At 36.1% G+C, this 11,318-nt stretch overlaps 1 protein-coding gene across 1 annotated transcript; it reads right to left on the bottom strand.

Annotated features, from left to right (window-relative positions):
* Positions 1-288: 288 nt before the first annotated feature.
* Positions 289-11,055, bottom strand: LOC128019995 (sodium/potassium-transporting ATPase subunit alpha-1). Its single transcript, XM_052606481.1, has 22 exons — positions 10,891-11,055; positions 8,756-8,869; positions 8,613-8,672; positions 8,320-8,523; positions 8,115-8,228; positions 7,831-7,965; positions 7,604-7,721; positions 5,806-6,074; positions 5,417-5,725; positions 4,991-5,125; positions 4,594-4,789; positions 4,329-4,504; positions 4,102-4,238; positions 3,867-4,017; positions 2,729-2,897; positions 2,498-2,652; positions 2,272-2,395; positions 1,832-1,977; positions 1,051-1,181; positions 847-948; positions 670-761; positions 289-515 (listed from the first exon to the last, which is right to left on the bottom strand). Exons 1-22 carry the CDS (start codon positions 10,900-10,902, stop codon positions 487-489), a joined length of 3,078 nt encoding a protein of 1,025 aa, XP_052462441.1. The 5' UTR covers positions 10,903-11,055; the 3' UTR covers positions 289-486.
* Positions 11,056-11,318: the final 263 nt, after the last annotated feature.

Raw genomic sequence — 11,318 nt, 5'->3', positions numbered from 1 at the left:
ACACAAACACATTCTAGTACAAACTATATAACAAGCAACCTTACCTATCCTTGTCATGTCTCTCTTTTTTTACACCACTGCTTTCAAGTATATTAAAAACATTTATAAATATTAAAAATACATTCATACGCAAGTATAAGTTAACTTTCTTATGTGAATTACACTTGGAAATGTAGTCAACACTGAATAAAAACATCACTGGCACATTTAAAGGTCCATAAGTTGTTCCATACTAACAAGATAACTGACATGTAAGTATAAAAATCTAGTTATTAAATGAGACCACACTTTTGTGAAGTTGACACAGTTTATTCAAATTCCACAATTAAAAAGTTTTTCAAGACTATATTTAGCAAGTCAGCAGAATTCTTAGCACTACAATCATTCTATATAAAAATATTTAAAAATGTGTATGTTAAATTCAGAACAGCAAAACTACTGTTACACCACAAAGATAACACAGTGAAGTAGTGCTAACATGATGGTCTAGTAGTATGTCTCTCTTTCCACCCAACCTGCAAAGAAATAAAAACTTATTTTTACTTTTACAGTTGAAAAATATAAAACAATGTACTCATTCAGTGCTTAAACATACATTAGTATAGTATTCATTTGTATCCTACAACACAGTACAAACTGGTTAAAACAAGGTTGCAATTTCCTGATTACCTCCGGGGTTCCGTCTAAGGATGAGCTTTCTGATTTCATCATAAATAAAGATGAGAAGAGAGTACGGGAGGGCACAGAACCACCAATTGAGCCTGTAGATAGAGCACAGAATATAAACCAAAGAAGCAGCCAAGAACAAACTGCATATTTATTTTCTACAAATATATTTTAGCCTACTTGAGTGGGTACATTCTGAGAGCCACATCCATGCCAGGGCAATAAGACAAGAAAGCCGCCAGGGCTGTTTCCTCAAACAATCCAAAGATCAAGATTTTGTTCCTTGTAGGACAAAAATGCAGTAAACAGACAGTGAATAAAAGAAAATCTCCTCAAGAACATGGTTTACACTTATTTGGAGCTCATCTGTTCTTCCAGACTCACTTCATTCCCTGCTGGAAGACAGAATTACGCCTGGTCTTGCAGATAATCAGATCGGCCCACTGCACGATCACAATACTGGCGAAGAATGCTGTGTGGCAAGTGAACTCCACAATCTTTCTCTGTTCATATGTCTGAAAATACATAACATTGTTTTGATCTAAATGCTAATGCACACCTAAATTGACTAACTGTTGACTACATTCAATTTTAGCTGATATACAGTACCGGTCAATAGTCGGTAAGATTGTTTTTAAAGAAATGAATACATTTATTCAGCAAGAATTCATTAAATTGATCAAAAGTGACAGTAAAGACATTTATAATGTTCCAGAAGACCTTTATTTTAAATAAATGCTGTTTCCGAAAGAATTCTGGGGAAAAAAAGTGTCACCGTTTTCTCAAAAATATTAGGCAACACAGCAGTGATAATTACAAATGTTTTTTTAGCATCAAATCAGCATATTAGAATGATTTCTGATGGATCATGTGACAGTGAAGACTGGAGTAATGGCTGCTGATAATTCAGCTTTGGCATCACAGGAATAAATTGCATAAAAATAAATACAGCCTTGGTGAACATGAGAAGAGACTTCTTTAAAATAACATTAATAATTTTACCCATCCTAAACAGTTTCGTATGTATTTAAAAGCACTTCCTCTTTTGGGAATACATAGTAGTTGCACTTGCACTAAGCATATTTGTTATCCAAAACAACGCTCTTTAGAATAAAAATGTAGCAAATTTATGGTTCACAGCTATGAAGTAATTCATAGTACCTACCCATTGTTGCCCATAACTGTCCTCCAGGTCATTCATATGCTTGTCATCCCAATATACACGAATTCCTAGAAGTCTTGATGGCAAAAAGCCATTCTCAGCAAGAATGACAAAGTATGTGAAGAATCCAGCCAGAGCCTGAATCATACCTGCACAACAAGATAAAATGTTGCATTAAAGCTATTTTCAAAATGTGAAGCCATTTTCACATTTTGACATGAATAGCTTTTATATGATACCATGTTAGCCAGGAAAAACTTGGATCAACATACTAATTTAGCACCTGATCAAATTTCATTAAAAATGAATGAATGGATTCTGGAAAATTCTTCTTGGATGTGTTCTCTAGGAAATTTACTCATAACTTGTTTTGTTTGTTTTTACTTTTAGAGCGATGCTCTACCATTTTGGATACTGAAACAAAGCCACAAAATAGCACCTACCTATCTGTCCATATGCAATGCTAATAAGTCTTTCATTCACCAATTTGTCTGTTTTAGGGTTTCTGGGCTGTCTCTTCATGATATCACTCTCAGCAGCCTCGTATGCCAGAGAAATAGCAGGAGCCTTGTACAAACAAAACAAAATGATTAACTGTCATCACTTGTAGAGATAAAGTACCAAATGCAAGTGTGAAAAAAAAAATAACCCAGTGAGTTCTGCACTGACCATGTCTGTTCCCAGGTCGATACACAGAATGGTAACAGTTCCTAGAGGTAAGGGGATGTTGGCGATAATGAAGAACAGGAAGGGTGTGATCTCAGGGATGTTACTGGTCAGGGTGTAAGCAATGGACTTCTTCAAATTGTCAAAGATCAGCCGGCCTAGAGTGGAGAGAAAATGCTAATAAAGGAGCCAACAACATTGAGAAGATATGAAAAAATAAAAGGTCTCCAATACCTTCCTCTACACCTGTGACAATTGATGCAAAATTGTCATCCAGGAGGATCATGTCAGCAGCCTGTTTGGACACATCTGAGCCAGCAATGCCCATAGCAACACCAATATCAGCCTTCTTCAGTGCTGGAGAATCATTCACACCATCCCCTGTTACAGCCACAATGGCTCCCTTTGGAACAGAAATGGTTATATATTTATGTATGTATACATGTATGCTTAACATTAACCCCAAATTGCAATTTTCTAAACATTTTCTAACAGTTTTGCTGCTTAATATTTTTATGAAAGCTGTGATACACTTTTTTTAAAAGAACACTCCACTGTTTCTGAAAATAGGCTCATTTTCCAACTCTAACTTCTAACCCTAGAGTGAAACAGTTGAGTTTTACTGTTTTCGAATCCCTTCTGCCGTTCTCCGGGTCTAGCGGTAGCACTTTAGCTCTAGCTTAGCATAGATCATTGAATCTGTTTAGATTGTTAGCATCTCACTCAGAAATGACCAAAGAGATACTTTTCCTATTTAAAACTGAAACGACTCTTCTGTAGTTACATTGTGTACTAAGACTGACGGAAAATTAAAAGTTGTGATTTTCTATGCTGATATGCCAGAATTATAGTATAGTTCCTAGCCATATCAGCCTTAAAAAAATTCAACTTTTCATTTTCCGTCAGTCTAAGTACACGATGTAACTACAGAAGAGACATGTTTTAAATATGAAAAATATAAAAACTCTTTGGTCAGTTTTGAGCGAGATGCCAACAGTCTAACCATGATTCAATGATCTATGCTAAGCTACAGCTAAAGTGCTACCTCCAGACCCGGATATCGGATGAAAGGATTCACAAACAGTGAAACTGAACTGTTTAACTCTAGGGGAGTTGGAAAATGAGCATATATTAAAAAAATAGTGGAGTGTTCCTTTAAGGATTGAATAAAAGTATTAATCTACTTCTGTAAAGTACATAAAAATATTTAAGTTGCCTCTTTATTTTAGAAAGGGGATTCCTCACAAGGGGGATCATATTTGGTGATCTTTGGAATCAAAAAGTTAGGAAACCACTGTTCTGAAATTTCTAATTGAAGTATTTAGTACACAACAGTCCATTATTTAGATTTATTCAGAGGTTCAATGATTACCTGACGTTGACACCCCTCAACAATAATAAGTTTCTGCTGTGGGGACGTTCTGGCAAACACAATTTCTGTGTGGTACTTCAGAATATCATCTAACTGTTCAGCTGTGAGGTCCTTCAAGTCTCCACCATGAACCACACAGGCCTTTGCATCTCTGAAAAGAGAGCATTTTATTGACTTATTGGCTTAATGTAAGGGAAAATTAAGAGTAAAATGTTTAGTAAAACTAACACAATACCTGGGATTGACCTCATTGACAGGGATATTCAAGCGAGCAGCAATGTCTTCCACAGTCTCATTACCCTCAGAAATAATCCCAACACCCTTTGCTATGGCTTTGGCAGTGATTGGATGGTCACCAGTTACCATGATAACCTAACAGTTGAGAAATATATGTAAACATATGTAAACTTTAATTATATAATATTTTCAGCACATTGTAATGGATTTGCATCTCTGCTTTACCTTGATTCCTGCACTTCTGCATTTGCCCACAGCATCAGGTACAGCAGCACGTGGAGGGTCGATCATTGACATGAGACCCACAAAGCACAGATTCTCAGTAGGGAAATTCACATCTTCAGTATCAAACTGGAAGCCTTCTGGAAACTGTTCATCAGGGAGGTAGAAATGGCAGAATCCTGTTGGACAAGAATGTGAATGATCAGTTCACAGTGTTCTCATGTGAACTCACAACGTTTCTTTGAAGAAGCAGCTTTTTCTATTTTACCTAAAACTCTTTCTCCAAGGCCCCCGAGCTCCAGATAAGCATTCTGAAAGGCTTCTTTCATTTCATCATCCAAAGGTTGCTCCTTCCCTTGGAACAATATAGTAGCACAGCGGTCCAGGATTCTCTCTGGGGCTCCTTTCATCACCAGCAGGTGTTTAGATTCTGTGCAACCATTTTGGTTCTTGTGCACTGACAGCTGCCAATGCAAGCAAAGCACCATATAATCTCAGATAAAGATGAGAGATGTATTTTATTAGTAGTATCAGAGCTGTCAATTTAACTTGTAAGTTAATGGCATATTTAATGTTTTTGAATTGGAATTCTTTATTGACTGACATCCTAAATGAAAACCCTTTTTTGTATTATAAGTAGCGATGCAAGATCCTAATTCCAGTACCTGATATTTGTTTGTAGAGTTGAAAGGGATTTCTGCCACTTTGGTGTACTTGTCTCTCATTTCTTTCACCGATCCACAGCAAAGCTCAATGCATTTTAGAAGAGCAGATTCAGACGCATCACCAGCAACATCTCTCTAAACATTTAAGCACACAAATGAGAAGTATATAAAAACATTTTTTATAAACAATATCTAAAATGTAGAGATGACATACATGACATTATTGGATGGGACAAATGTATATAATGTATATCCTTATATATTTGTTCTTTCAGAAATAAATTAATATGTTTTTTGACAAACACAAACTGCACTGCTTCTTTAAAAAAGCAGATCCCCACCAAAAGTCATATAACTTGTGCAGTGACCTACACCCTGTGACACATGTTAGTCATATAATTGATGTGCATCAAATCAAAAACTAACCTTCAGAATTGGCACCTCTGACTGTTCTGCCAGAAACACAGCCCGGTTGCAGAGCCCAGCAATACGAGCCAATGATTCCCAGGTGGCTGAGCTGCGGTCAAAGGAGGTCCCGCTCTGATTCTCTGTGGTGTCAGCCTCATGGATCTGGTTATCAAACCACATGTGGGCTACGGTCATGCGATTCTGCGTTAATGTGCCAGTTTTATCGGAACAGATGGTTGAGGTTGAGCCCAGCGTTTCAACAGCCTCAAGGTTCTTAACCAAACAGTTTTTCTTAGCCATGCGTTTAGCTGTGAGGGTCAGACAAACCTAAAGAACAAAAAAAGAGAGTAGGTGTCATGCAAATATAGGGCGTAATCTTCAAACAAAGTAAGTTTAAACTAACTAACCGTGACTGTAGCGAGAAGACCTTCAGGCACATTGGCCACAATGATGCCAATAAGAAAGATGACAGCCTCCAACCAGGAGTAACCAAGAACGAGAGACAGAATAAAGAAAGAAACGCCCAGGAAGACAGCCACGCCTGTGATGATATGGATGAAGTGCTCAATCTCAATGGAGATGGGGGTGCGCCCAACCTCTAGTCCAGACGCAAGTGTGGCAATTCGTCCCATTACAGTACGGTCTCCGGTGCTAATGACGATGCCACGTGCAGTACCTATAACAAATGTGAAGTGTAAGATGAGAAATAGAGGACACCAAAGCATCGGGCTGTTATTCAAAAATTTCAAATCTAAAATAGACACATATATGAATGGGTGTCCTATATTTGGAATTTCTGCTCTACATTTAATCTATTCAAGTAAACACACACTGTGACTCATTAAACTGATCAAAATTGATGGTAAAAACGCTTTTTACAAAATATTTCTATTTCAAAATGCTGCTCTTCTGAACTTTATATTAAACAATATTATATATTCCAACATTTCACTTGTGATATAACTTGCATATGCGATACTGCTTTAGCAAGATTTTAATTTTGAATAATTTTCATTTTAGATACATCTCAAGTTACTTTGTCTATTTTTGTTTTGCCAACAAACGTAGCTGAAAATAGCTAGAACTATAGAAATACAGTAGAAATAGCAACACCATAGAATTAATCATTGGCATTACATTGTTTCATTTATGAGCAAATCAGTGTTTTTTATTGAATAGGTTGAGTCATTGACTCACTGATTGAAATGTATTTACAAAAAATGTATTTTATGTCCATCTGCTTACCACCAGGGTATCCAAGATGTAGGTGACTTTGTTTCTTCAGTAGAACACAAACCAAGATTTTTAGCTCAAACTGTTGCAGACTATCAGTTTTACAATGTAAGTAGATGGGAATCATGGCTAAAACATAATAAAAAATATATATATATATCATACACAAACAAAACCAAATTAAACCCTGCAGCTCTTGACGATACATTGATGTGTAAAGAAACAAAACAATCGGTCTGTGCAAGAATCTGAACAGTATTAATTAAATTTTTTTTACCTCTGATTCATGCAATGTCCAAACTGTTAGAATTCTTCTAAGTGTGTCCTGTTGTGCGCGACCTCAGCACCAGGCGCTTGAGGCATCTTCTTCTTCTTCTTGCTTTATGGCGGATCGCAGACTTGTAAGTGCATTACTGCCACCTATCTCTCAAGTTGACCATTGACACTCCTAATTGAGATTTTAGATAAGAGTGTCAATGGTCCACAAGTTCTAAAAGTTCGGACATTGCATGAATCAGAGGTAAAAAAAGATATATATTGTTTTTTGTCTTTACACATCAATGTATCGTCACGAGCCGCAGGGTTTAATTTGGTTTTGTTTTTGTATGTTTTTTTTTTTTTGTTGTTGTTTTATTGTATGTTTTAGCCGTGATTCCCATCAACTTACATTATAAGTCTGAGAGACTGCGACGGTTTGAGCTAAAAATCTGTGTTCTACAGAAGAAACAAAGTCACCTACATCTTGGATGCCCTGGAGGTAAGCAGACAAACATCAAATTTTCATTTTGGGGTGAACTATCCCTTCAGGACAATCATTTGTCACCACCTAATGTCAAAGTGAGCAATAATAAAATAAAAGTATAAATATAAAAATATGAAATAAATGTAATTATAATGAAGTCTACTAGATTTCTAAGAATAGGTGTAAAAACACTTTATTCAACATCTGTAGTGAATGAGAATATAAAATACCTTCTACACAGTTGGTGGAGAAGAAAGCAATATTCCTGGTCTCTAGAGGATTATCATTTGAGAAATCCGGGGAACGTGTCTGAGGCTCTGATTCTCCAGTCAGAGAAGAGTTATCCACCTTAAAACACCCAATTTAAGAGCTATTTTTATATAATGTCACTGCCACAGCAAGGAAATGTGATGTTCACACTACACTGATCAGGCCAGATATAGCGGCTCGTAATAACCTTGCAGCCATGTGAGGCTATGATTCTCAGGTCAGCAGGGATCCTGTCACCACCTTTTACCTCCACCAGATCACCAACCACAACCTCTTCAGCATTGATATGATTCTTCTCACCATCACGGACAACCAATGCTTGCTAGAAAGGAAAAAAATATTAATCTGAACAAAACATTCATAAGGATATAGAACTACAATTTATTTATACATTATTATACATTAGTTTATTCGATTTCAAGAAAAATTCAATAGCAAAAATAACTAAACTGAAAAAAAAAAAAAAAATACCTGGGGAACCAAATTCTTGAAAGAGTCCATAATTTTTGAGCTCTTAGCTTCTTGATAGTATGAGAAACAGCCAGTGACAATCACCACAGCTGACAGCACAACTCCCAAATACAGCTGCATTGCAAAAAGGGATAAACAATACTAGGTAAAACATATCTACGAAGCAGAACACACATTTAAATATTTTTTTTCAGCATCCCCTCACATTGTCATTGGCTGGCTCATCTTCCATTGCTGCCTGAATGCCATATGCAAGAAAGCAGAGAAGGGCACCAGTCCACAACAGCATAGAGAAGCCCCCAAACATCTGCTTACAGAACTTCACCCACTCTGGGGTGGTTGGAGGTGGAGTGAGGGCATTAGGACCATCACGGGCCAGAATCTCTGCTACACGGGCGCTTGTGAGACCCTGGTTAAGTCAAAGAGAAGACTATGTTAGTTATTAATCACTAGATTTCATAAAAGAAAAACACACTTGGAGACATTTGGTGAACTTACTCTGCTCAAGTCTGTGCCATATTTACGGTGGAGCTCTTCCAAAGTCAGTTTGTGATCATCCTGAAATAGATTGTATACAGAAAGACTCAGTTTCGGAAAAATTATCAGTGTACCATATTGACCAAAGCTAAGTAGAGTCTTACCAAATTCACTTCTTTTTTTAGCTCATCCATATCTTTCTCCTTTTTCTTGTTTTTGTTCTTTTTCTTTCCTCCTTGCTCTGACGTTGCCGCCAGCTCGTACTGGTCCCGTCCATCCTGAAATAGATGTTTGAAACATCAAATAACAACCTTGTAAGATCTTGTTACTGAGTCAATTGTTTATGGAGTAAATATTGTGGAAAAAGGTAAAGAAATAATTCACCTAAAACAAATAAAATAAAATAAAATAACCCCAAAACAAAATAAAATGAAACAAAATAATTAAATTAAATTAAATTAAATTAAATTAAATTTAAAAATATAATTAAATCTGTCGGTGCTTACTTTCATGTTGTTTCAAACCCATTTTACTTTCTTTTATGGTACATAAAATTAGAAATTCTAAAGACTGTGCTGCTAACAATTTTTCACGCAGTTTCTAAGCTTTAAATTTTAAGCTTTCAAGTTTTCAAGCTTCTAAAAAGGTTCAAAAAGCAAAACTGAATTGATTTGTGCACTAAATTTTTCAAGTTATCACTTTTATGATGCCTTTATTGTGCTTTACATACTTTCTGAATCTTGAACCTATTACATTGTACCTCCTGTGGTGAATATGAGAGCAAGCCCAACTATCTGATTACCAAAACATATTCAAACTGCTGCCAAGCTCCTGAGTTGTCAAGGGTCTTTTATGTATTTCGAAGTAATCAGTTTTTTCTTGACGTGATCTTCTACATGGCATGCACAAATCTAATAATGTTCTGTGGCAGAGGGCCAATCTCAGCTAGTGACATGGAAGGAACCATGTCACATTGGCTTCTTTCCAATCAAAAGAAATAAGCAGAAGCAACAAAGCCTTTTCCCTCAGTACATTTAATTTCCCAAAGAGAACGCGAGTAAGCAAAGCTGGGAGTATCATTCGTTTTTCTCGGAATATCTGTTTAGTTTCACATATCCGCAAACATGCAACAGATAAACACCCACACAAAGTGTTCATGTTTTATTCACCTGTTCAGTTCAGAGTACAATTGTTGCCTTAGGCAAACACGTTAAGCCACCTTAGTAGCAACACACACAGGAGTGTGATAGGATCAACTGTTTGTGAGAATGAAAAATGAATTTGAGGATTGTTTGGATCTGATTTCATTGTATGACCTCAAAACAAATTCTCAGCAGTTGTAAACAGTCCCAATTAACACAGTGGTTTGGTTGTACTGTGAAAGAACCTTTAAGTCGACATTATGAAAACAGCTGCAGCACATTAGGAGGCATAAAGTAACTGCATCTTGACGTATTTCCTCTATTCTTATTACACAGGATTAGTAAAGTTTTGTGGTAATTCAGGAGCACTGACCTAGATAAATCACACCATGTTCTTAAGGGAAGGAGTGAAAACATCACTCTAAAACAACAACCTGGGGCTCAAGAAATAGTGTTAGGAAGTAAGGGAAAAGCCTAAATACTACACTACACAAGAACAAATCTATATCTATCTATCTATCTATCTATCTATCTATATATATATATATATATATATATATATATATATATAATGTTGAAAGTTATTAGCAAAACTAAATCCTGATTCCACAAGTATGCAAATAAAGCTATAAATAGTGATGAATAATGATGAGAACGGCAAGTACTGCACAGGTCATACTGCAGCCTACTACACTCCTACTTTTCAGTCAGCAATCATAGCATTAGAAAACTCCAACCGCACAATTACACAAAATTGAATCTGAAACACACATAAAAATGTTTTGGTCTTGTTTAAAATATATATGTATAGATCACTTACCACAAATATCACAGCCTTTTATATATATTCAATTTGGTTTCAGACTTTTTGGTCTCATGTACATAAATGCATATTTGGTGTGTGTTTGTGTGTATAATTTTATAACAGCCATACATTTAAGATAAAATATAGCCTAATATATTAATAATATTTTCGTTTAAGTTATACAAAATTCGTGGTAACGCCTAGTTATTTATTACAGCTGATATTTGTCACCAGCGATTTTCGTATACTCAATATAATACTTATATTTCTGAAAATATCCGTCATAAGTGCATCTCCCTAAATATATGCTTCAAATTAAGCAAGTACAGTTATTGAAACATATTTTACTTACCCCAACTCCCATTTTCGCTTGTGAACGGCGGCTGTGCTACTTCACGTTCACTTTCAAAACCCCTTTCAAGTGTATAGAGCAGAACATCAGATCATCAGCGGGTCTGCTGCAGCTCAACTCATATATGCGAGTCTCAATCACACGTTTGTGTAGAAACGGAACAACCAATAGGAAAATAGCAGCAAATTCTTTGTGTAGCCTGTGTGTCTCTGTGAGTGCGCGCAGAGCGCACGAGAAGGGAAGTCTAATTCTAAGGTCTGAATCCATTGAGAGACAACTTTCTTGTTTTATTACTCTAAATAGTTAGGTGAAATTCACAGCATTAGCTTGCCTGCCTGAAAAAAAAAAAAAAAAAAAACCCGGATAAAATCGACTTTGACTTTAATGTTAATCAAATGTTAATTAACCAAAAAGTTTGTATTTCATTT

The sequence above is a fragment of the Carassius gibelio genome, chromosome A9 (assembly GCF_023724105.1).
Source record: "Carassius gibelio isolate Cgi1373 ecotype wild population from Czech Republic chromosome A9, carGib1.2-hapl.c, whole genome shotgun sequence".
In the NCBI taxonomy this organism is placed as follows: domain Eukaryota; kingdom Metazoa; phylum Chordata; class Actinopteri; order Cypriniformes; family Cyprinidae; genus Carassius; species Carassius gibelio.
This window is presented reverse-complemented; position numbering and strand designations above follow the sequence as displayed.

What these genes read in the sequence shown, in the direction of transcription:
- LOC128019995 (XM_052606481.1), bottom strand. An exon ending in TGTCACAGGTGTAGAGGAAG is followed by an intron (nt 2,653 to 2,728) that starts GTATTGGAGACC and finishes TCTCCACTCTAG; the next exon opens with GCCGGCTGATCTTTGACAAT. An exon ending in TCGACCTGGGAACAGACATG is followed by an intron (nt 2,396 to 2,497) that starts GTCAGTGCAGAA and finishes TGTTTGTACAAG; the next exon opens with GCTCCTGCTATTTCTCTGGC.